The sequence below is a fragment of the Anabrus simplex genome, chromosome 2 (assembly GCF_040414725.1).
Source record: "Anabrus simplex isolate iqAnaSimp1 chromosome 2, ASM4041472v1, whole genome shotgun sequence".
NCBI lineage: Eukaryota > Metazoa > Arthropoda > Insecta > Orthoptera > Tettigoniidae > Anabrus > Anabrus simplex.
In genome coordinates, this window is record NC_090266.1 from 664,898,946 (window position 1) to 664,925,605 (window position 26,660).

Genomic DNA, 26,660 nt, shown 5'->3' on the forward strand with positions numbered 1-26,660 from the left:
GGTAGGGTTGAGACTCGGGTCATGGGGGATTCTATTGTTCGAAATGTGGGGAAAGTGTGTGGAGGAAAGGGAACCAGGGTAGATTGTTATCCAGGTATTAGGTTGAGGCAGATGTTGAGGAAAGTAGAAGAGGAGGAGGAGGGAAAGGAGAAGGTGGTAGTGTTTCCACGTTGGTACCAAAGGCAAGCAGGTATAAGTACCAAAATACTTGGCGATGTGTGGGATCTGGTAAATGCAGCATGAGTGAAGTTTAAGGAAGTGAAGATTGTTATCAGTGGAATACAATGTAGGAGGGATACTGACAGGAAGGTGATTGCAGATTAAAATGAGACTATTGAGTGGGCATGTCCCAGGGAGTGAAATTTCTATATCCTAATTGGCAGATAGGAGATAGGGTTCTGTGCTCAGATGGCCTTCACTTAAACCACAGTGGTACATATAAGTTAGGAACTTTGTTTGGAAGGGTAATAGGGAGGTACATTCAGGGAAACTGGGAAGTCTAGGGACCGGCGATAAGGGTACAGGGATCTGGAAGTCAAGTAGTGATGACATAAAAATGTTAGTGTTGAACTGTAGAAGTATTGTAAAGAAAGGAATATAATTAAGTAATTTAATAGATATATACTTACCAGATATATTATAGGAGTTGAATTATGGCTGAGAAATGATATAATTGATGCAGAAATTTTCTCACAGAACTGGAGCATGTATCACAGAGATAGGATAGGAATAGTAAGAGGGGGAGTATTCATTCTGTTGAAAGAAGAATTAGTAAGCTTTGAATATGTTTAAGATGACATACATGAAATTATAGGTGTAAGGCTCATTTCTAAAGATAACGGGTAACTTTAAGTCTCTGGAGTGAACAGACCGGGAAAGGGTATCGCTGACACTGATTCAGAATTATTTGAGAAGATAATCAGATATGTGGGAAGGAATGCGACTGTAGCGGGAGATCTCAATTTACCAAATTTTGCAATATCTTACCAATTGACAACAGGAAGCATGAACAACAAATTGCAAATAAGTTAATATGGGAAGGGAAGCAGATTCCGAAAGTGATGGAACCAACTAGAGGGAAGAATATTCTGGACGTGGTGCTGGTAAAACTAGATGAGCTCCATAGACGAATCGAAGTAATAGATGGTATTAGTGATCACAAAGCTGTTCATGTCATAGTTAACAATAAATGTGATAGAAAGGAAGGTCTTAAAAGTAGGACTATTACGCAGTACTATATGGCTGGTGAAAAAGGAATGATGGAGTTCTTAGAAAGTAACTATGATTGGTGAAAAATGGTAAATAAAAATGTAAACAGACTCTGGGATGGGCTAAAAATTGCTGAGGAATGTGAAAACAAGTTTGTACTTTTAAAAGTGGCAAGGATTGGTAAAGACACACTATATTATAACAGAAAAGTGAAGAGACTAAGAAGGAAGTGCAGACTGGAAATAAAAGAGTGACAGAATGGGTGTATATATTTCTAGAAAATCAATCTCAGAAAATTAGAGTAGGCAAAACTTTATCTCACCCTGTAATATTTAAGGGGGGAATTCCTCAAGGCAGTATTATTGGACCCTTGAAAAAACAACCTTGCTCCAGTCACTGACCGGGTCAGGGAATGAATGAATGAATGAATGAATGAATGAATGAATCATCTATAGGCTATTAGTACGATGGGGTCGCCACTCCCAAAGTGATTTATTAATGACTGATAAATGCAATGAAATGAGAATGGAGAGTGTTGCTGGAATGAAATATGACAGGAAAAACCGGAGTACCCGGAGAAAAACCTGTCCTGCCCCCGCTTTGTCCAGCACAAATCTCACATGGAGTGACCGGGATTTGAACCACGGTATCCAGCGGTGAGAGGCCGACGCGCTGCCGTCTGAGCCACGGAGGCGCATTATTGGACCCTAATGTTTTCTTAATATACATATATATATGAAAAGAGTAAAAAAGAACATAAATGAGAAAAATCCTTGGGCCAAGAACCTAAGACAGTGTACATTATCCAAAGCCTAACACAGAAATATATTTTTAAAATCCCCAAATCACAGACACAATGCGAAGAATTCGATTCATGGGACACTTGGAAAGAATGGACCCTAACAGACTAACGCACAAAATACGTACATTCATAAAGAACAAAACTACCAGACCATATTGGTACAAGCTTACAGAAAAAGATCTGCAGGCATTAGGATCACCAAACCTACTTGACCAGAATAAAATCAAGAAAATCACTCACACACGGGGTTTCGAGGAAAAGGAGAAGACTTTCACAACATACATGGTTGGTCAAAACAACGAAAACAGATCCAATTGTTGCGCATGAAGGAATACTGGACCAACGGGAAGGCTAGAAAGTGTTAATTCCACGGTGTCCTAAGAGACACATTCAAGGAGAAGAAGAAGAAATGAGTAAGAAAGTGGAATCAGAGATAAGCCTTTTTCCAGATAATGTTCTGTATAGAGTGATAAATAAATTACGAGATTGTGAGCGACTGCAAAATGACCTTGGTAATGTTGTGAGATGGACAGTGGGCAATGGTATGATAAACTGGATTAAGTCAGGTTGTGAGTTTCACAAATAGAAAAAATCCTCTCAGTTTTAATTACTGTGTTAATGGGGTGAAAGTACCTTATGGAAATCATTGTAAGTACCTAGGTGTTAATATAAGGAGAGATCTTCATTGTGGTAATCAGATAAATGGGACTGTAAATAAAGACTACAGATCACTGCACATGATTACGAGGGTGTTTAGGGGCTGTAGAAAGGATGTGAAGGAGAGGGCATACAAGTCTCTGGTATGACCCCAATTAGAGTATGGTTCCAGTGTATGGGACCCTCGCCAAGATTACTTTATTTGAGAACTGGAAAAAATCCAGAGAAAAGCAGCTTTATTTGTTCTGGGCGATTTCCAACGAAAGAGTAGCATTCAAAAATGTTGCAGAGTTTAGGCTGGGAAGACTTGGAAGAAAGGAGATGAGTTGCTCGACTAAGTGGTATGTTAGGCAAAAATATCTTGAAGATAATTTAATAAAACCACCTATTCAATACATACCACTTTTAATGTGGATTAAATCTACATTAATTTATATAAACTTATCAGATACATGTTTCACCCTTTACTGGGCATCTTCAGACTGTAGTCAACCTTAAGGTCATATTATTATTATTAGAAAAGCGCACGAATGTGCATTACAAAGATCATTGACCGTTTTAGTCTTTGCTATAATCGCATAGAGATTTGTTGTTGTTTTTACATCTTGTGATGTGATACATGTCACAGAACTGATCACACAGTGAACATTCACATTTTTCATTTGGGTCGTGATAAGACATATTTTTACATATTTTATGGTCGTACCCGTGTACTGCTAGTTTTATTATCACATGTCTTAGCTTCTGGTTGGCGTTCGTCCAATTTCGATCCAACATGGCATCTGTGCTGTAGAACTCTAGCGGAATTTCTTCTCTCTTCTTCCGACTCTCCGCTAGGTGTGCTTCTACATTCATTGTGGATGGCAGTGGTAGTTTTATCCTCAGTTCTTCAATAAGAAAGGGTTCCCGTGCTAGTTCGTATGTTAGGCGGGAACGCGTGTATTTTGAGATGCCCATTATGGTTTAAGGTCATAGTCCAGGACCTTATTCAACCATATATAGTATTAAATATGGACGTTAATGTTACACAGTAATAACCTCATATAATTAACATGCCACAATAATATTTTTTTAAATGTGAATAATACACAAATGTAAGCAACATATATTAATTGTATTTTAACACAAATTAAAACTTGTCAGTCCTATTCTAATTTTTTTTTTAAATGTCAAAAACTGAAATGGATCTTCTTCATCCAACTTGAGGATCATTAAGATGACAATGGTCTCAGGTAAAGAATATACTCACCCGGGGGCTCATTTGACCCACATATATCATTTACTTAATCTTGACGAAACCAATTTGGAATGTGTTGTCAATCACGAATGGAGACTTAAAACAGATTGTTTTTGTCAGATGGATAAGATTGTTTAAAACCACATTAACCCTTTAATGCCGAAATTATTTTTTTCGTCAGTTTTCTTTGAAATTCGTCTAAATCACTTCAGGTCCATAGTATAACATAACTACAAAATGTTAAGCTCATACTTCTTACGGTTTCGTCGTTAGGTCGCGTGTTCATATGATCACGCTAGGCGGAAGTGTTAGCATTTCAGTCTGTATAGCATTTCTTTAGTATTTATAGATTTTATGTATTGATATTGAAAAATTATGAACAAAATACACTAAAATAAACTAAAGATGATTTATGAGGAATATACATTAATTAAAATATGTACATACATAAATAAAGCAATGAAAGTCTCAAGATATACGTGATATATTACATTCAAGTTATCTAATTCACAGAAATTACCGAATAGGAACAAATATAAGAACTGTATGCTTCACACTGTATGGAATAGGGCAAAGCATGGAACACAGAGTCCAACATTACATTTTATGCACTTGGTGCAAACAGTACTGGAGCATTCCTTTCCAGCACAGCGTCGTCGACAGGGCGCTACGAGGTGCCCAATCCCATCAAGTCGTACGGTACATTGTCAGTGACACTACTCAGCTGGATACTGTATCTTGAGGTGATGGGGCGGCCTCTTCCTAGTGGCATTATTTTGAACTTGTGTAGATATGTTTGCACAATGTGGCGACGAAATTCTAGATGTGAAATCACATCCAGACCTCCTTAGCAGTAACCATGAATTGTGAATGGATACGTCCAGGAGCCATGTGAATAGCGACCACCACCATTTCTTTCCATGTATGCCTACTCTGTACTACGACACATTCTGGTCAATCCTATCTGTTCCACCCATTCCACTGTTGTAAGCTCCAAACACAGCCGGCCGGTTTGTACACTCTTTCCTTTTCTCTGCCTGGGAGTATCGTGTTACCTTAGAAACTGGTTCAACACCATGGCATATTGATGCTATGGTAACCACGGAGTTATCAACCCACCAAACAATACTTATACCCTCCAAGTTCGTTGCCATGTCGTATGTCCCACGAGCCTGTCTCTTCATTTCATTTGAAGGTATGATCGAGCAGTCTTTGGGAATTCTATTCTCTCGAATAATTCCTGTAGTGCCATATCCGCAATGTTTTAGATGAGCCAAAAGTGCCATTTCAGTAAAAAGATTATCGAAATATAGTTGAAGGGTAAGTGTGACATATCATCAGGTAGTACTTCCAGCATCAGTACCATTGGAGCAGCACACTTACCAAATCGTTCCTCATATTCAGTATTACCGTAAGGATTCTTTCCTTGATATATGTCAAAATTTATGAGATAGCCCGAGGGAGTGTTGAAACACCAGACCTTATAAACAAAGCAGATGGGCTTTCCGCGGATGAATTGCTTGCAGCTGTGCTTACCATAATATTCCACCATGCATTTGTCAAAATCTAAATCCTTTTCAGGCCGGAAATTCGCAAGGAATCTTTTCTTCAGTATGTTTATAAGAGGTCGTAATTTCCACATTTTACCATTCATATCAGGCCGAGTATTATCCGCGCAATGAATGAAGCGACAAATTTCCAGAAAGCGGTCTCTTCTCGTAGCATTTACGACAAGTGTCTTACGTACATCATCCGCTGCTTCCCAATACGATTGTTTGCTAGGCACATTGTCGTAACCGAAAAGAATAGCACAGCAAGAAATACTTTTAATTCCTCCTTAGATATTTTTGGGTCGTCACAATTTTTAAACAATGGAAACTTGCTTGATTCTTGAATCATGAACTCCATCACTTCATTGTCAAACATTAGTTCAAAGCACTCTGTAGGAGATTTGCCAGATAAGGTTGAAAAACAGGCTTCCGGGATTATGCCAACTGAATCTCTGTTGTCATCCTTACTCCACATAGGATTTATTCTTTGAAGTTTAGTTTTCTTGCTAGATGACTGATCTAAAATACCTGCCGAAACAGGATCATCGTCTGCACCTCCTATATGATCGTTGCCGGCGAGTACAATTTCTGCCTTACTTGAAAGCTGGCGACCTGTGAGGTTATCAACCAAACCACCAACATCTTCATCTCCTGAACCTTCGTTGGTGTGTATATTAGCTTCCGGAGGTTCAATAAAAATCCTGTTAACATCTCCAATTGATTCGTCCGATTCAAGAATATCTAATACTCCTTGGAGCGTAATGTCCCTGTAAAAAGGGAAACAAGGTTTTGTAGCATCGTCGCCATAAGACCTATCTGTCGGTGCGACGTAAAGCCCCCTAGCAAAAACAGGTTTTGTAGCTGCATATATGTTAACAAGTCGCAATTTATTTAAATGTAGAATAGATGACCGTAAATCGAATAAAGTTGTTCAATGAAAATTGATGTATAACAGTAATCGTAACAGGTAGCAAAACGTCCACCATCGAATACACGCATAGGGTGAATAGCTAATACAAGCGCCTAGCGTGATCATACGATCACGCAATGTTTTAAGTGCCTACGGGAGTAATATTTACTGTTAAATGTAAATTAACTGCATCATAATGTGAACATAGATCACTCCCAAACTTGTTAAGCATATGAGTTGTGTAATCTAAACATAAATATATGTGAAATATCAAACTTACTTTAAGCGCGCCATCATGATTCAGCTGCTGTGACAATGACACGAAACGAAAGTGCGCCGAAACAATGAGTCGATATGTATCACGTAATAATATGCTCGCACACAGTTGCCACATGCTTCTTGAATTGATCTACACAGTCAGCAATCAATTCCAGTGCTATACAAAGCACTGAGAGCAATCTAAATGAAAGAATGCAGGCCGTGATCATATGGACACGCACGGCGTTAACGGGTTAATTTTGTTGAGATTGAAAACATAAACAATCTAAGAAATAATCTAAGAATGTATTCTTCACATTAATTGTCAACACATTCAACAGGAAACCAAGAAGTTTATATTTTCAATCACAACAAAATTTAATGTGGTTTTAAACAATCTTATCCATCCGACAAAAACAATCTGTTTTAAGTCTCTATTCATGATTGACAACACATTCCAAATTGGTTTCGTCAAGATTAAGTAAATGATATATGTGGGGTCAAAGGAGCCCCCGGGTGAATATATTCTTTACCTGAGATCATTGCCATCCTAATGATCCTCAAGTTGGATGAAGATCCATTTTAGTTTTGGGCATTTTTTAAAATTAGATAGAATAGGACTGACAAGTTTCAATTTGTGTTAAAATAAAATTAATTTGTCACACTTACATTTGCGTATTATTCACATTAAAAAAATATATACTGTGGCATGTTAATTTTAAGAGTTTATTACTGTGTAAATTTAACGTCCATATTTGATACTATATATGGTTAAATAAGGTCCTGGACCTTGCGCATAAGGTTGACCACAGGCTGAAGATGCCCAAAAAAGGGTGAAAAATGTACCTGATAAGTTTATATAAATTAATGTAGATTTAATCCACATTAAAAGTGGTATGTATTGAATAGGTGGTTTTATTATCTTTAAGATAGTTTTGCCTAACGTCAATTTCAATAGAAAACAATGATGAGAGTTGTTACTTGTAAGTGGTATGTTCCGAGCTGTCAGTGTAGATGACATTAGTAGACAAATAAGTTTGAGTGGTGTCTTGAAAAGTAGGAAAGGTCACAACATGAAGATCAAGTTGGAATTCAAGAGGACAAATTGGGGCAAATATTTGTTTATAGGGAGTTATGGATCGGAATAATTTACCACGGGAAATGCTCAATAAATTCCCAATTTCTTTGATATAATTTAAGAAAAGGCTAGGAAAACAACAGGTAGGGAGTCTGCCACATGGACGACTGCCCTAAATGCAGGTCAGCAGTGACTGAACATGTGGTTTTTTTTTGTTTGTTTTTTTAATACTTTCATTTTAATATTTTCTTTAAAGAGCTTATTTTGGAACAGAATATCATGCAAGAAAAATTTTGCTATAATAATTTCCAAACTTGCATTATAGTAGTAAATAAAAATCACAAGTATTAACTTACAATTTTAACCCTGACAGTAACACGTCTATAAATATTGCTTTAGTTACACCACACGTCTCGAAGACGTGCCACTCGTAGCCTATTATTTAAAGTTACATTAAAGTTACCAGACGGAATGGACATGGAATGGAGGTGGTGGAGGGGATAACTCTCCCCTCCTTATGAGGACTAGATGGCATTTATTTGCACAACAAGTCAGAAAATCGTATGGTGTAATTGTCAGGGTTAAAAACATTTTATATTAATAAGGATAATCTATAACTGAGGTTCTTCAGTCTGTTGAAACTAACTTGGGATAAAACAAATGTAGAAAATACCTGAAAACAAAAATATTTAATAATAGATTATATCTGAAAATGATACCATTCATTAAAAAGCAGTCTGCAATTAGTTTCAACATACTGAAGAGCCTTACAGTTAAAAAAAACTAAGTCAAAACTGAAAAGAAATGGCTTCCACTATAACAAATTGCTATGCATAGATGAACCAACAGGATTTCATGGTTCTATTGGAACATTCGTAAGCATCCAACCAATTTGAAGTATTTTAAACTTTCTTACCTCAGGACGGACAGGATCTTCTATTCCCACCACTCCCAAGCACGTTAAATTATTCACAATATTTTCCTCATCATCCCAGTTAGGCTCATTATCTATATGAACTTGATTGATTTCTGCTTTCCCAGGCACAAAATCTCTGTATGCAATTGAAATGGTCCGCAATCCATCGCAAGCCATTGGCTCTATTACTTGCCGTACAAGACGCTCCTGCATCTCGCGAGTGAATTTCTCTAAATGCCCATCTCTGCCATAAATGAATGCACACCTATAAAGCAAGAATAGCAATAGAAAACTTCACTGGTTGTAAGAAAGAGGATATTATGACTAATATACCATAAATAAAGCTTATCTGAATAAACATAAGAAAATTTAGACTTGCTAGTTGAAAATTAAAATAACACCATTTTCTTGTTAGTAATTCATGTGCGAATAATTTCCCACAATATATCACCAATGTGTAGTAATTGCAGTGTTAAATTAGGATGAATAATTTTGACGTTCTATGAAGCTATTAATTTTGGGTTCAAAGCATCGAGACGTATATGTAGAATCTCACTGGAACACTTATCTTCCACTTTGAAAATATTGACATTCTTCGACATTCAATGTGCAGCCATCTAGGTGTGAAGCCGAAGCTTTTAAGAAATGTTATTCACAGAACAACTTAGGCTGGAAATTATTCCAAACAAATTAGTTGTAACGTTATATCATTGCTGCAGTGCCAGAACCGTAAATGTGAGAATGCTCTTCCTATCCATTATTACCCTTAAGGCTGGTCATGCCTCCCAGCCACATATTTATGTTGTTTGCATCATAACATTTTCGTTGTGTTAATTTTCCTATGCTACAGTTTAAAGGAAAATGAACCTTAAATACATCATATTCTAGGAGTGGGTAAACGTGTCGTGCAAACATACGCTCCTACAGTACGGTACAGTAAGGTTCATTTTCTCTTACACACAAAGATAGAAAATGAACAATACAAAAATTGTTCTGATGGACTGCATGTCAATATGTGGTTGGGGGGACGTGACCAATCTTAAGTGAAATAATGGATAGGAAGAGCATTGCCACATTTGCGGTTTTGGCACAGCAGTGACTATATCATTTCAACTCCAGTACCCTGGATAATATTTTCTGCTGTGGAGGGTAGAATAACCAAGGGATGAAGAAGCAAGGACATAAAATTTAAAAGTAGCTGAAACAAAGTAGTTCTTAAGAAAATCTGTCTTGTCAAAAGCACTAAAATTGTCTATATGTAAGATAATTTTTACACCATTATATACAATGAGTGGCCAAAAGTCATGGGAAGACACTGAATGTGATGTCAATAACGAGTTGCACCTCCGTGAGCCCTCAAAATGGCAGCAGTATGGCAAGGCATCGTTTCTACAAGGTGTTGGAATTGTTCTGGAGGGATCTGGACCCACGCATCTTGCACATCTACCCACAATTGGCCTTGTGAGTTTGTGTGGGGTTGATGGAGCGCATACCAGCATAGATAGCATTCCATAAATGCTTGATTGGATTACGATCGGGAGATCTACATGGCCAATCCATGGTTGTAACTTCACTGGAGTGCTCCTTCAACCACCTGTGGGCCACCAGAGAGCAGTGACATGGCACATTGTCCTGTTAAAACTTGGCATTTCCAACAGGATACTCTAGGGCCAGAAAGGGATGCAGATGGTCTGAAAGAATATCCACATAACTTGCACCTGCCTGCGCTCCCTGTAGCCGGACAAAGGGGCCTAACTGCGACCATAAGAATGCCGCCCAGACCAGAACTGAGCCACCTCCCACCTGGCCACAACCTTTTTGACACACAGGATCCATAGCTTCATGGGGCATACGCCACACACTCACGCACCCATCAGCTCGATACGACTGGAAACGGAATTTATCAGGCCATATCACATGCCGCCATTGTTCCATGGTCCAGTGCCGGTGTTCGTGGGCCCATCCACGTCATTGAGATCTGTGTCAAGGTGTTGGCAAAGGGAAACGAGTTGGTCATCGACTGGTGATGCCTATGCACTACATTTACCTCCTCGTAGAAATGGGTTCCTCATTCCCAACATTTAACTGGGTGGTGATCTGACTCGCATTAGCCCGTCAATCGCCCAGTATGGTTCTGCAGAGTTGACGTGATGTCCCTTGTTAAGCACTGTGGTCTTCCCGTGTGGCAGTTTATGTGGGTGGTTAACATTCACTCTGCACTATTGAAGATCCACCCCTGATACTTGATCTCGGAAACCCAAATTCAATGCTATGACCCATGCATCGTGTGCCAACCCCATGTTCAGTCTTGTTAACTTGCGACATGTTGCCATCTTCACAGGACTGGCGTCTGGGACAGACTGCTCAGCTATGCCACAACTAGTCGCAATGATCAAGGGTCATATACGGCACATTTTCTAACGAGACACCCCTTCCTGTGACTTTTGGACACTCAGTGTACATATTAATAGCAAAAAAACAAATGAAAAAGAATAAAATAAATAAATAAAAATAAATAAATAAATAAATAAATAAATAAATAAATAAATAAATAAATAAATAAATAAAGGAAGGAAGGAAGAAAAAAAAACAAGCCCAAGGTGGTGGATCTAGGCATTGTATGCAATTCTGTTTTGAGCACAGCTCTTGGAGAAAATGATGCTGCGTTGGGATGTTCCAGTAACTCCCTACTACAAGGCCTTCCTTTGGAGGAGTCCCACTCCAACAAAAGGAATCTCACAAGGATGACAAAATATGGAGAATAAACAATCTTGCATAGTTGCAGACCAGAAATGAGCAACTTTCAGAGGGTCTGGTGTTGCATTCATGAAGTCCTCCATAGGGCATGTTGTTAAGCACAGTCTGCATTGAAGAAGTAGTTTGTGGTGACCCAAATTCACATAACACTGAATATACTTGGAAACCGCACTTCAACAAGTCTGATTAGTTCTTAAGAATGAAAAAACTAAGAATGGTTTTAAGGAAGATAATTCTGAAAAAGTTGCCCAGGCACCAACTGTAAGTAAAACAGTTTATAAACGTGGTGGAAAGAAAGACAAGAGAGGCATTTGAAAATTAGGGTTACTGACGAATGTTGAAAGTGAGATGGGTGGAGCACATTGCAAATTAAGAGATACCAAATCTAGGTGACAAGAACGATTTGGCGAAATTTAACCAGGAGAAGAGACAGAATGATAAGGCACACCTTGCAATACCCAGGATTTGTTCTAGTGATATTGGAAGGAAGTTGGAGGGGAAGCCAAGACATGAATATGGCAAACAGATTTGATTAGACAAATGAAATAGTTATGCAGAGATGAAGAGTTTACCACAGGACAAGAATTAAACCAGTCCTGGGAGGACTTGCTGCTCGACTAAGCGATATGTTATAATCTATTAGCTTCATTGTCCGTATTGATGCTAATAATATACACAAATATAAAGACGCAGGAAATTTCCACCTAATCAATGTTTCGAGCTGTCAGTGGAAAGGCGGTGTGGAATGGCCTTAGTAGACTAGTAAGCTCAACTGAGCTTTTTAAAAAGGAAGGATCATAATATGAAGATAAAGTTGAAATTCATTGACAAATTGGGGCAAATACTCTTATAGGAAGATGAATTAGGAGTTCGAATAATTTTCCAAGGGGGATGTTCGATCGATTTCGAACTTCTTGAAAATCATTTAAGATAATATTAGGTGAACAATTCCGAAGCAATCTACCACCTATGGGATGGATTTCTAACTTCTCTGAAATCATTTAAGAAAAGGTTAGGCAAGCAACTGACTACGAATCTGCCACCTTTGCAAAAGCCCTACATGCAGGTTGGTGGTGACAGACTCATCACTGACACATTGATTGTGGAACCAAGTAACAACACAGAATAGGAATGAACATCTCGAAATACTCTGAATGATAGGACGCCATGCCCTGGATAGTCATTAGGGAATATAATGTCACCGACTACATGCAAATACGGCTGGTACCTTCCTTCACAGAAATTTGTATTTAGGGAGTACAATTTAAGATGAGAGATTTTAAGAATGCATGTTCTGAAGATTTTTTAATACTACGCTTTTAGTGAGACGGAACACATTTGCATATTAAAATGTAATTTTAACATTTTTTCAGTTATGCTACAATCACAGTTCATGTGGCCTGCAGTATGAAATTGTATTAGTACTTGTCAGTTCTTCTTCTTCTTCTATGACCACATAGGATCACTTTAGTCAGTCCGTCGTTCAGGTCTCTTTGAAGGGATTGTTCGGGCTTTGCGGTCCTCCCAGTACTTCTTCAGACGCTCCGATCTTTGTGCCCTTTTCTCAGTTGAAAATGTGCGTGTTGTTGGTTTGTTTTGTGTAAGGGTAAAGCGGAAGTTTGTATTCTTGAGTTTTGTATTCAATTTTATCTTATTTGTGGTGTCTTCTGTTGTAAGGCCTATTTCCTTCAGATCCTCTCTTACTTCTCTGATCCATTTACATCCTGTTGTGGTATTTTTTGAGACGAGATTGTGTTGTACTAGTTGTTTCAGAAGTCTCGAATCCTGCATCCTCATGATATGTCCAAAGAATCCCAGTCTCCTCTTACGCGTAGTATCTGTAATGGGTTCGAGCTCTTTGTACACGACTGTTAGGTATTAACCGCCACTGTCCATCTTTCTGGTATTTTTTGTTGATGCAGGTTCTTCCAATCCTCCTTTCAATTTTCTGAAGTCTGTCAGTCTGATTGTTTATTCAGGTAAAAGAGTGTTTCTGCTGCATATGTAGCTTCTGGTTTTATAACTGTGTTGTAGTGTTTTATTTTTGTATTTATTGATAGACATTTCTTTTTGTAGATATCCCATGTTAATTTTTGTGCTTTAGCTAATCTGTTTGTTCTTATTTGGATTGAGATTTTTTCATTTAGGTTATGTGTTATTACTTCTCCAAGATATTTAAATTGAGTTACTATTTTGATTTTATTACCATTTATGGTGACTTCTTTTAGCTGTGTTGGTTTTTGCGGCATAATTTCTGTTTTTTCAAATGATACTTTGAGGCCAATTTTATTTGCAATGTTTTGAAGTTCTATTATCTGGGTTTTTGCTTCTTTCATGTCCACTGCTAGTAATGCTAAATCGTCAGCAAAACCCAGGCAATTTGTTTTGATTTTTCGGCCAATCTTTATTTTGGGGGGACATTTCCTAAACCATTCCCTCATTACCATTTCTAGAGCACAGTTAAATAATAGTGGTGAGAGCCCATCTCCCTGCCGTAACCCAGTTTTAATTTCAAATGTCTCTGATGTTTCACCCCTAAACTTCACTTTTGATTTGGTGTTGGTGAGAGTCAATTTTATCATGTTTATTAATTTGGGGTGTAGTCCAAGTTGTCTTAAAATTTTAAACAGAGATTCTCTATGGATGCAATCATAAGCTTTCTTGAAATCTACAAATGTTATCACCATATCTCTGTTTCTTCTCCTGTTATAGTCCATTATCAACTTAAGACTCATGATCTGATCAGGACAGCTCCTCCAGGGTCTGAAACCTCCTTGATATTCACCTAGTTCTTTCTCAAGTTGTAAACTTATCCTATTAAGGATGATTATTGAAAATATTTTGTATGTTATGTCTAGGAGCGAGATTCCCCTGTAGTTATTAGGATCAGTTTTATCTCCTTTTTTGTGCAGTGGATGAATGACGGCTGTTGTCCAGTGTTCTGGTAGTTCTTCTTTAATCCAGATAGAGACAAGTTGTTGATGGAGGGCAACTTTTGCTGATGTTCCTGCATATTTCCAGATTTCCGCAAAGGTCTGATCTTCTCCTGGCGCTTTGTAGTTTTTTAATTTATTCAGAGCTTGGTAGACTTCCTTTATTGTGGGGGGATTGATGTTCTCTGGTGATGTTTTTATCGAGGTGCTGGTGTCGAAATGAAGGAGTTCTGTAGGTTCCTCACAATTTAAAAGCTTGTTGAAATGTTTAGCCAGAATTTCTGCATTGTCTTTATTGTTATGGGCCAGCTTACCATCTTCATCCTTCATCAGTAGGGTCGGGGGTTCATATTTTTGGAGCTGCTTTCTGAAGGTTTTGTAGTAGTCCCTTGATTGAGTTTTATTGAATTGTTCTTCAATTAACTGCAGGGTGTCCTTATGATGTTGTCTTTTTATTCTTCTTAAGACTTGGGTAGTTTCTTTTCTCTGTTTTACTAGATTCTGATAGGATATTTCTGTTTTTTGGGACTGATGTAATAGCCATGCCTGATGTCTTTTCTCCACTGTTTCATCACATTCACTGTTACACCATTGGTGTTTTTTACGTGGTTTAATTGGAGCCAGGTCTTCTGCAATTTGTTTAAGATTGTGTACCAAGTCTTCAAGTTTATCTGTGATTTTTATTTTTTCAGTTGCTTTCTGGTCATTTTTGTTGTTGATTAGCTGGGTAGGATCTATTTTTCTTTTAGTTTTAAGGGCTTGCTTTTGTTGCCTCCTCTGGGGAGTGAGTTCAATTTTAATTTTAACTACGTAGTGATCTGAACCTGTGTCTATTCCTCGAAGGACTTTGACGTTATAGATCTCTTTGTGGTGGTATTTGTTCATGCAGACGTGATCCAGTTGCCATTCTCCTTTAGTGTAGTCAGGGTGTTTCCATGTTTTAAGTTTTTGAGGTTTCCTCTGAAAACATGTAGATTTTGGGATTAAATTATGGTTTCTACACAGGTCAACAAGTCTCTCTCCATTTTTATTTGTTTTCTTGTGTGCTGGCCATTTTCCGATGATGTCACGGTATTTTCTTTGTCTGCCTAGTTGAGCGTTGAAGTCGCCTATTAATAATTTTATATGGGGTTTGGGGATGTTATCTATGGTCTGGTCCAATAGATCCCAAAATTCTCCTGTTTCTTCCTGGTCTTTTGAGGAGTTGTTTTTATCATTAGTGGGAGCATGGGCATTTATTATAGTATAGATTTTATTAGATGCCTTTAAGGTGAGCGTTGAGAGTCGTGGAGACTGTGATCTGAATTCCTGAACTGAGTTTATTATTTTAAGGCTTCATCTTTATTGTAAAGTTTAATTCTGGAAGGTATCAAATTTTACAAAATATGAAATATTTCTTTTTCCAAGCATCTTTTATCCAATAATACAAAATGTAATTATTAGTGAATGGATTTATAATACACAACAGACTACTTTTATGGTTTCCCGAGATGCTAAGGTGCCACAATTTTGTTCTGCAGGGATTCTTTCACATGCCAGTAAATCTAACAAAACAAGGCTGTCATATGACCCCCTCCAAATGACAAGACCGAGCCAGAATTAAACTAAATGGTTTTAGTAGTGCTTAAAATGTGTAAAACATGAAATATTTTCACATTACAAAGGAAAAATTTGATGTATCCTATTCAATACATAATTCCATCATTAGATGGAATAATAAAATTCTAACATATTTAGACTCGTTTGAGCCAACTTCAGTGAAATGGGGGGGGTTAAAGTTATTTACATAATACAAGCTAAAAATGCACTAAAAACACAATGAAGGTAAAAAGGAAAAACAAAAGAGACAGAAATAAAAAACAATACAGTATACATTTCCATTATTAGATGGAGCAATAAATAACTAGACAAATTCAGTGAAAAAAAAAAAAAAAAAAAAAGGTTATTATACATAATTGAATCTAAAAAGTGTGTTGAACCTAAGATTAAAAGAAATTAAAACAAATGATAGACGGAAACGAAGTGCTCACAGTGAGATTGCGGACCTCTTAGTCTAAAGATTTTACAGTTTGATACAATTAAAAAAACAGGACAAAATCACTGTGTTGAAAATTCAAAACTGACAGTCTGTCTTTGTAGTCACCATCACCATGAATGGCTAGGAGGGGAGAAGAAAAGCTAGAGAATCCAAGTTTGAGAGGAGACAATGTGCCAGGTGAAATATGATAACGTGATGGAAAAACTCTGATGAATTTCAAATTTTAGAATAGCAGCATTCTCAATTTCTTCTCAATTTAGCGGTCCCGCTCTCGATGATTCTAGGTGTGTTTGTCTTATTTTAAATGGTCGGGAGGGCAGCGACAAAATTGAGAAGTTGTGTTAGAGAAGATAGTAAACTGTCTGCAACCATAGTGGAAACAGTAAATGAAGTTCCAATGTGTAATAGAAAAAATGAGGTTGTGTGAGAAAGTTGGGCTGATAAGTAAAAAGTGTAAAATGAGTGTGGAGAAACTATAAACTTATGGTACTTAATAGCTGGTTGTCCTCTCAAAATGGCCTGGCCTTGTCAAAGTTAACGCTCCCCTTCTTACGATCATGTCTATTGTTGGCTCAGCTGTGTTTGCGAGGATGGGAGGAATTTGTATCATTTGTTTCCATTTCTTTTCTTCTTAGGTTTAACAAACTTTTTAGATTCAATAATGTACAATATTAACCTTTTTCACTGAATTTGTCTCAACGAGTTATTTATTGCTCTATCTAATGATGGAAATGTTATATACTGTACTGTTTTTTTTTTTTATTTCCGTCATGTCTCTCTTGTTCCTTCATTATGCTTTTAGCACATTTTTAGCTTTTATTACGTAAATAACTTTATCCCCCCCCCCCTATTTCACTGAAGATGGCTGAAACAAGTAGAAACATGTTTGAATTTGATTACTACATCTAATGATTGAATTATGTATTGAATAGGATGATACATTAAATTTTTCCTTTGTAAAGTGAAAACGTGAAATGTTTTACATACATAGTCATTTTCAACAAAATACTGAGTTGAATATGGACTATTACTATATACAAATAATAATATCTCAACCCTTACATATTTAAAAGTTAAAAATTCACCTTTAACAATCAAATTTTACTTTCTGTTGAAGCATCGATCTTCATTATATATTAGCTAACACTGTCAGAGACCAGAGGGCAATATCTAGCCTTGCATGGGATTTAAAGAACATCTTTGAGATTAAACTGAAAAAGAAGCTGCATTATGGACATTCATATTATGCACAATAATTTTGGTAGTTCCGATACAGGCAACATCATCTGATTCTATTAAGAACATCCGTATCCGATAGTCCAGAATTTTCCTACAATCTGCTGCCCTGAACCATGTTTCCCATCTTGTTAGAATAGCCTTCAGAACAATAGCCTTGGGGAATACATTTCTTTCTGAAATTGGGCTTGTCTAGGTTCTTTATGAAATCTTCCTTCACAGGAAAAATCAACAGATCTACCTAACAGTAATTTGCTTTAACCACTTCTGTCACAAGATGAAATTCATCAACAATACTAAGTTACACGGACCAACGTGGAGATACTGTTCTAACATGTTAAAATCAGATGCCCTGATTGTGGCTCACCCTAACAAAGACAAGCACATTTTCATGTTCTACCACCACTTGAAAATACTGCTGAATGGTTCAAGGCCTCTGTTGTTCCATTACAGAAACACTTCCGAGACCAGTAGAATCACCTTAGAATATTAACCTGTCAAACTAATGACATTTCCAATAAGCACACCTTCACCTACAGTTCCTCAATAGAAACCTACATCTTTCTTTTCTTTTCTTATTTCTTGCATCACTTCACTGTAAATCGCCAAGCTTTTCCTGCATTAATCCGAGATTGTTTTTCCTGGGTAATGGATAGTTGAGTGGAATGTCTGAACATGGCAAAGACAGACAACTCTGAACTCAAAACAAAGTTGATGGTTTTTGTCAAAAATATGTGACAAACATGAGTACCAGTCTTAAAGATTTATTTTGAATCACCACACTACAAAAGAAAATCAGCTTGAATGGTGAACCACATCACTGGAACTGAAGTTTTATTTAGATGGAGTGAATTCCTACAATCACTGCAGCGATTCTTTCTCCAATCGCTGCTCATAGTGCTATCATCTGATTATTTTGTGAAGCATGACTATGACAAATTTGTGAAATTTAACTGTCTCCCAGACATCATTTTTCTGTTCTCGAGTTCTTTTTATTTATTACTAGCTGATGTACCCGTGCTTCACTACGGAATTCTACATTGTATACAGAATTCTAGGTTAGGTAGAGTACACATTGTGAGCAAGACTGTATTAAATTGCATAGCTCTTAATGTTACCGTAAAAACGCGACGAAGAAATCAAACGTCTTTTCTCATATGAAGACTGCGTTAGGGAATTTTCATTGTAATGGTAGGCCCGCTTGCCTACCATCAGTCACAATCAGGTTGGGGAATTGCATTATAATGGCAGACACTCACTCTCTACGTGCCTTTTAACGTCCTCAGACAGACTGCCCTAGTGGTTCTCCCAAGTGAAATGAACATATGTGATTACAATGGCGTCAGTAGGAATGGCGCGAGTAAAAGCAACGATTTCACTTGAAATACTTGATAAAATGAAAAACACACATTTTCTCACTTTAATGAACAGCACTACGCTGCCATTCTAACAGTCCAAAGTTCCAAACCTGGAATGACCAGGCCGCAGACAGCCGTGATCCGTGTACACTCTTAGTCTTTTTCGGGGGTGGGGGGTGTCTAACAGTGGAGAATTCCAGGGCAAAAACTATGTCCTTTTACTAATCTGTTTCCTAGGAGTACCCGATGAGTCGGAAAATCTCAATTCACTACACTGGCGGCGGAAAAATCTGACTTGGAGGCAATTCTTTCCTCCAAGCTAGAGGAGAAAACCCCTCTTCACTGCTTATTTTGAATAAAATGAACGTAGAATTTAATAAAAGTGAAGAGAAAGAAGCTCTTTTTAAGAAACGGCTCTTTTCAGGGTTGAATTTTGAGTTATTTAGAGAATGGTGGTGCTATAATTTGGAATATGCCTAAATTGTAATTCTAGACCAGGCCATACTACTACTACTACTAAGTGAGCCTCTGTCTTAAGAGTGCACACTGCTCATTCAAAACAGCGCGTCAGTAGGGATCGAACAGCTGGAATACTATGACGAACCAGCGAGTTACTTACCAGCAGTACGGTATCAGAAAATGTATGAACCAGAGGAATGACATGCTAAAGAAGAAAGTATTCTAACTCCCCAGCTATTTCCCGCCAATATTCAGTCAGGCTGTTACTCTTGGTACGCAGCAGTAATCCCATCTATCGGAGTTGAGCGGCAGCAAAAGAGACAAAGAACATCACCCCAAACAATGGTCAATGTAATGTTCTTGTTGATCAATGTTATGCGCTTTCAGTATTGTAGGCTTTCACATTTAGTTTTCTCCCAACTCTGAAATACTACTCTTATCATGGTCAGTACGGTAAAATTGAATAAAATATAAATGGTCGGAAATTGTATTCTCTACAACTTTTGTTATGTAGTACTTTTCGATAGGACCAATAACATAGGCATTTAAAAATTAAACTGTAGGCTCCTTCCCCTAAACTACAATTTCATACAGGGCGAATAAAATTGTTTGTATCTTAGACTGTAGTTTCTTATTCCCTGACTCTATATACCAACTTTCATTAAATTATGTCGACCCATTTTCTCGTGGCTCGGCGTTGATATGGACTTCGCAAGAAAAATATAAATTCATGACTATCTGTGTTATCAAAGCCGGTACGATAGCAATGTATGACATAAATGATCGGAAATTTAATTCTATATAACTTTAGTTATGCAGTATTTTTTGATAGGACCACTAATAATATAAATATTTGAGAATTAAATTTTAGGCGTTCCCTTAAACTGCCATTTCACTCAGCGTGAGTAAAATGATTTATAGCCTAGATTGTAGTGGCTCATCCCCCGACTTCACATACCGATTTTCATTAAATTCTCTTCAGCCGTTTTCACGTGATGCGTGTACATACATACATACATACAGACAGACAGAAATTACGGAAGAGTAAAAAGTGCATTTCATTGTACTATGGACATGACCGATACAGAAATACCATTCTTTTCAAATTCTGAACAATGTACAGACAAAACTCTTATTTTATATATATATAGATTCACACCACCCAAAAGTAAAGTTTCCATCATTCTCCTCTGGACAGGATTTTCCATTAGCTGCAAACAGTGTGCAAATGAATTAGACATTGTATGGAACAATCAGCAATCTAAACATTGTTTTCCAGGCTTTGAACTGGGATGGGCTCCTTGTTAGCCACAATGTACGAGACCCAATTTGTACTCAATGAAACAATTCGGAAAGGCCATTTCAGAGATTATGTAACAAATACAAATATACATAACTAATTTTTAATAATATCTATTATTTCTCAAATTCTTTTTTATAAAAATTATATCAGTAGGTAAGAAATCTAAGAGAACTGAATATCAGGTTGGGAATACAAAGCAGGAGCAGATGGATAATTTCAGGTATTTGGGATGTGCGTTCTCCCAAGATGGTGGTATAGTAAGTACAATTGAATCAAGGTGCAGCGAAGCTAATGCAACGAGCTCACAGTAGCGATCAGCAGTATTCTGTAAGAAGGAAGCGAGCTCCTGGATGAAACTATCTTTACACTGGTCCATTTTCAGACAAACTTTGCTTTACGGGAGTGAAAGCTGGGTGGACTTACAATATATCATAAGTTAGAAGTAACAGACATGAAAGTAGTGAGAATGATTGCCGGTACAAACAGGTATAATCAATATAATAGAGTTTGAGGGATGTTCCACCATTCAACACAATGTAATGGTACGAACAGGTGCGAACAATGGCAGGTGGGTACACGGAATGACTAGATAAAGGCTAAGATAGGAATGGAATCTATGGATGAATCTGTATGCATAAACCAGCTTTGGAGGTGGGGTCATGTGAGGCAAATGGAGGAGGATAGGTTACCATGAAGAATAATGGACTCTGTTATGGAGGGAAGAGAAGTAGAGGGAGACCAAGACGACTATGGTTAGACTCAGCTTCGAACAATTTAAAGATAATAGGTATAGAACTAAATGAGGCCACAAAACTAGTTGCAAACAGAAAATTGTGGCGGCGGTTAGTAAATTCAGAGAAGTTAAGGACCGAGCACTGAAAGGCGTAAGCCTATAATTGAAAGCTGAAAGGCGTAAAAGTTTATAACGAATATGTATGTATGTATGTATAATATATATATAAATAAACACAAAAATATGGTAATTCACTGCTTCAACCTATTACAAATATAATAATTTCTTTAAATGACATTATACCCTTGTAAATTCTGTTTAAAGAAAGAAACTGTACAGAATATACAGCATTTCCCTGACAAAACACTTAACAGTCAATGTATTGTAATCAATTATTGTTGCTCTTCATATTCAAATATTTCACTGTTAGCTATGGTCAAGAACAAAGGGTATAGTGTAGTCAAAACAAACAAAAATAATAATCAGCTGATTCCTGTTTTCCAATAACTTATTTCCTTATTTGTAGTTCTAAGTAGGTTTAGTCTCTAAAGTAGTTTGTATAGTAGGCGAACAACTCTTAAGGAATTTAGATCTTAGTGGAATTCTATTGTTTCAGTTGACCTATTGTTATTAGTATAGGTTGAACAGCAGTTGAAAATTGCAGTGTAGCTATTGTTATTAAATAGTGTCTTGCCTGCCTTTTCTTTTTGCAAGTATTAGTCATCCCTAGTATGTTATAATTAGGATAAGCAGAAGTACAACAATTGTAGTGTAGTTATTTTATTAGTTAGTTTCTTCCTTGGATTATTGTTGTCAAATCCTTGTGCAGGGTACTTTATTCCCTATCTCTGACGCATACTTCTGTTCATAGAATATACAACTATATTTCTGTAGACATTTCCATATTATTTCACTTTTCTTTGACATTAAAGGAGTGGCTGAGGGAGGCAGGTAAAAGGATTGTAGGTGTGAGTGGGAATTAAAGAAGATGAGCGAAGAGATAGAGTTCAACAGAGATAATTAGGCTTTTAACAGAGGACAGGAATGAAGATAGGTCTCCCTAAATCAACGTACAGGATAGTATAGAAGGTTTTTTTTGCTTTATGTCGCAACGACACAGATAGGTCTTATGGCGACGATGGGACAGGAAAGGCCAAGGAATGGGAAGGAAGCGGCCATGATCTTAAATAAGGTACAGCCCCAGCATTTGCCTGGTGTGAATATGGGAAACCAAGGAAAACCATCTTCAGGGCTGCCGACAGTGGGATACGAACCCACTCACTATCTCCCGGATGTGAGCTCACAGCTGCGCGTCCCTAACCAAACGGTCAACTCGCCCGGCATGTAGCTGACCGTCTTAAGTGACTTGCCCAGATGTGAGAAGTTCCCTCTTCCATACAGTTTGAAATAAGGCTAAAGCAAAAAAAAAAAAAAACACAGTTTGTATAAACAGTAAATATCTAAGAGGTTTTTTTTTTACTAAAACAAGCCCAATTTTATATAAACTCTAGTTCTGTTTCCAACAGAAGAACTAAGTGTATTTCTTAAGAGTTTTATATTACAATGTACATATATTGTTAACTTTTTTTTTTTTTTTTTTTGGAATTAATAAATTAGGACTCTTCTTTACAGGATAAAGATAAACTTCACAAAAAAAAGATTGAAAATTTTAAATGTATAGTAGGAATATTCTCAATGGCCATTTTTGTCGCATTTTAATCTGAACGATTTTTACGGCTGAAGACGTCTCAAATACAAGATGAAAAATGTCCCAGTTTTTAATATAAGGAAAATAAAGTATATGTAATCTATATGATTATAAGTTGTATTGAACAGGGGAAACCTCAAGGTATCTTTCATAAAATTTTCAAATAATACTCTGTCAAGACGAACATAAAATGAAGTTTATAATATGTCAGTAGAGAGATGGCGTGGAAGGACATTAGCTGACAAATAAGCGCAATTATGTATCAAGGGATATGCTAGATAAGTTCTTTGAATCGACCACCTGGGTGAAAGTTCCAAATGCAGATCACTGATGAATGATTGATTGACTGGATTAGTACACATCTTCATTTCCTCTCATCTGTATGAGTGACTTAAGAGTCATTTCCGCTAATGCACTACAATCTAATGGACTCTTCTCACCAATTTAATCCATAAGTGAAGATGAAGACCAGTCAGATACATGCCATCCTTCCACATTTAACACTTCCACCTTTACACCAACACCATCTAGTGAAATGCCAAAAATCAAGCAAAGTGAACTCAATGATATTGTTAGAGACTTGGACATTCCAAAACATCAAGCCAAACTATTTGATTCTCGTTTAATAGAGTGGAATCTTCTGGAAGCTTGAGTATGTACTTTCTGCCAATGTCAAAAGCCACTCTAAAGGTGTTGCAACACAAAAAATTGAATGACATACTGTACGGATCTTGAAGGTTTGATGCAAGAATTCATTATCTTACATAAATAGGAGGATTGGAGACTTTATAGACGTTTCGAGAACTAGTTTGAAAGCCTTGCTATTACATAATGGCGACGTGCTTCCTTCCATCCCAGTGGCATATTGCAGTCCAAGCAAAGGAAGGTTACATCATGATGAGAGATATTTTAAACAGCATCACCGATGATAAGCATCAATGGCTCATAAGTGCTATTTTAAAAGTCATCAGGATGCTTATGGGCCTACGAGATGTGCGTACACTAAGTACTGTTGCTACATTTCTGAGTGGGACATTTACATCACAAACAGAAGGACTGGCCACGATGACAAGCTTTATTTCCTAGCAAGAAAAATGTCTCTCAGGAACCACTTGTAAATCCCAGCAAAGTCCTGTTACCATCACTACATGTGAAGCTAGGATTGATGAAGTCATTTGCAAAAACAGTGAATAATTGCAACGAACTAGCATTTGAATACTTGAGTGAAAAATTCCCTGGACTGAGTGCTGAGATGATCAAGCAGGGAGTATTCAATGGTCCACAAATACGTAAGGTCATTTGAGACCAGCTATTCAAGTGCGTTCTCAGTCCTGACGAGTTAAACATGTGGCAATGCTTACCGAAAGTTACGTCAGAGTCCTTGGGCAATAAGAGGGCTGAAAATTATATTGAACTTGTGAATGACCTTATATGCACCTGTCTGCTGGGTCATCAGACCAGAGGCTAGTTGGATCCTCAAATAGCACCACCAAGGATTATGCGGTTATAAGGAAACCGCAAAAACCAATGGCAGCACCAAAATGAGGCGTACTAGGCAAGACGAGGAGTGACAGTTTGCCATTGCTTTCCTCACTGGGTCAGAAAGTGCTATTGCAGTACGACTGACCCTATGAGCAACACCTTTCATAACACTCACATGCACTAGTCGTGTTCTGAATGTTATTACTATGCACCACCCATACCCCGGCAGCTTCCATATTGTCACAGCCATGGATGAGGCTGGGACTTCAGTGAAAGCTACACTTTACTCTGGCCTGTGCCAAGGGATGGATACAAAAGTACTGTATCCATCAAGAAATGGCAGCAGGTATAATAAACAAATGCAGCATTTCACTCAAAATGCACTTCATACACTCATATCAATGTTTTTCCTGAAGATTGCGGGGTGTTTAGAGATGAACATGGTGAGAGGTTTCATCAAAAATCTCTAACGGAACATCGATACAAAGGTAGATTCAGTGCTGCAATCTTAGCAGATTTCTGCTGGACTTTGTAGAAAGACGCCTCTTCCCTCTAAGCGGCAGTGAGGATAAAATGTGTGTTGTAAACAAGGTAGCTGTTAACAATGTATCTTTAATTTAACTCAATTGATTGTAGCATTTCATGTACTTAGTCTAAAGCACTCGATTTATTTTTTCACATGATTTGTGAATAAGTTACACTTTATGAGTTTGCATTGTTAGTTCACATTGCAAAAACAGAGTCTATCCGACAAAAATGATGTAATTTATGGAATCAGCAACCCTTAAATTGTATAAATCCATTTAAACGTGCTTGAATAAATAACTAAAAAATAAATAAAATTAAATAGAATGAGGTATAATGTATCAGTATTTCAGTAAAAATATTAACTTCAACTCGCTGTATCTAAAAAACTAGGGCCATTCTAGAAAAACAGACTCCATATAAGTAATCAATGCATCAAATTAAAACCAAAACCACTGTCAAATGTGAGGTAAGCAAATATGTGCTGGGCAGTGCTAAGTTTGTTAAGACTATGACCAAATATAATATGTGAAGAACATAAAAGTTGCAATAATTTCCAAACCTGAGCTAATCTAGATTTTTATTTATTTATTCACGAAGCACAAGATACAGGTACAATGAGCAAATTTCACTTGCACTGTCAACAGACTAATTGACAAATGTAAACTTTCATGATAAAATATAACGTAACAAAAGATAACAAGATCGTGTACACAGCCTACAAATAACAAGTGTTCAAATCGAAAACCATGAGAATGTCCATGTTCAAAGCCAAGTCATCGTGGGTCAAGATGGCAGTATAAAATGTCCTTTTCAAGTTTAGCACATTCAAATCCATTTTGATCAACTATTTTGGCCTTGGTAAAAAAGAAAAGTTAAAATTTGTTGTCTAGTGTAGTAAGTTTCTGATGGGCAGTCATAAAAATATCAAATTAAAAAACCCATTAATGTGTAACTACTGTAATGAATTTTTAATTTAATTCATACCGGGCGAGTTGGCCGTGTGGTTAGGGCTGCGCTGCTGTGAGCTTGCATCCGGGAGATAATGGGTTCGAACCCCACTCTCGGCAGCCCTAAAGATGGTTTTCTGTGGTTTCCCATTTTCACACCAGGCAAATGCTGGGGCTGTACCTTAATTAAGACCACGGCCGCCTCATTCCCATTCCTAGCCCTTTTCTATCCCATTGTCGCCATAAGACCTATCTGTGTGTGTGACGTAAAGCAAAGTTAAAAAAAAAATTTACATAAAAAATAAATCTTACACCATAGTACATATTGCACAGTTCAATACAAACACTACCATGTTTAATTACAACAGCATTTACTAATTTCAATTTCATTGGCAATGATGGCAGTTTATGTGGCATATAGAATGTTCAGATGTCTCCCTTTGAAAAAAAACAAGCATTGCAAAGGAGACCACCTTTTGCTTTTTATTGGACTGGGGTCTGCCACAAGATGGGGATACAAAATTTTCTGACCTTGAACCACGAAAGTTCATATGCTTCTGG

General features: G+C 37.2%; 1 protein-coding gene across 8 annotated transcripts in view; it reads right to left on the bottom strand.

Annotated features, from left to right (window-relative positions):
- The window catches only part of PMCA (plasma membrane calcium-transporting ATPase 3), a 1,641,549-nt gene that overhangs the window by 423,390 nt on the left and 1,191,499 nt on the right, over positions 1-26,660 (bottom strand). For all 8 annotated transcript variants that reach the window (XM_067141188.2, XM_067141187.2, XM_067141184.2 and 5 more), the window contains one exon: positions 8,618-8,882. In XM_067141188.2, coding sequence (XP_066997289.2) covers positions 8,618-8,882 — 265 coding nt within the window. The remainder of the gene's footprint in view (positions 1-8,617; positions 8,883-26,660) is intronic.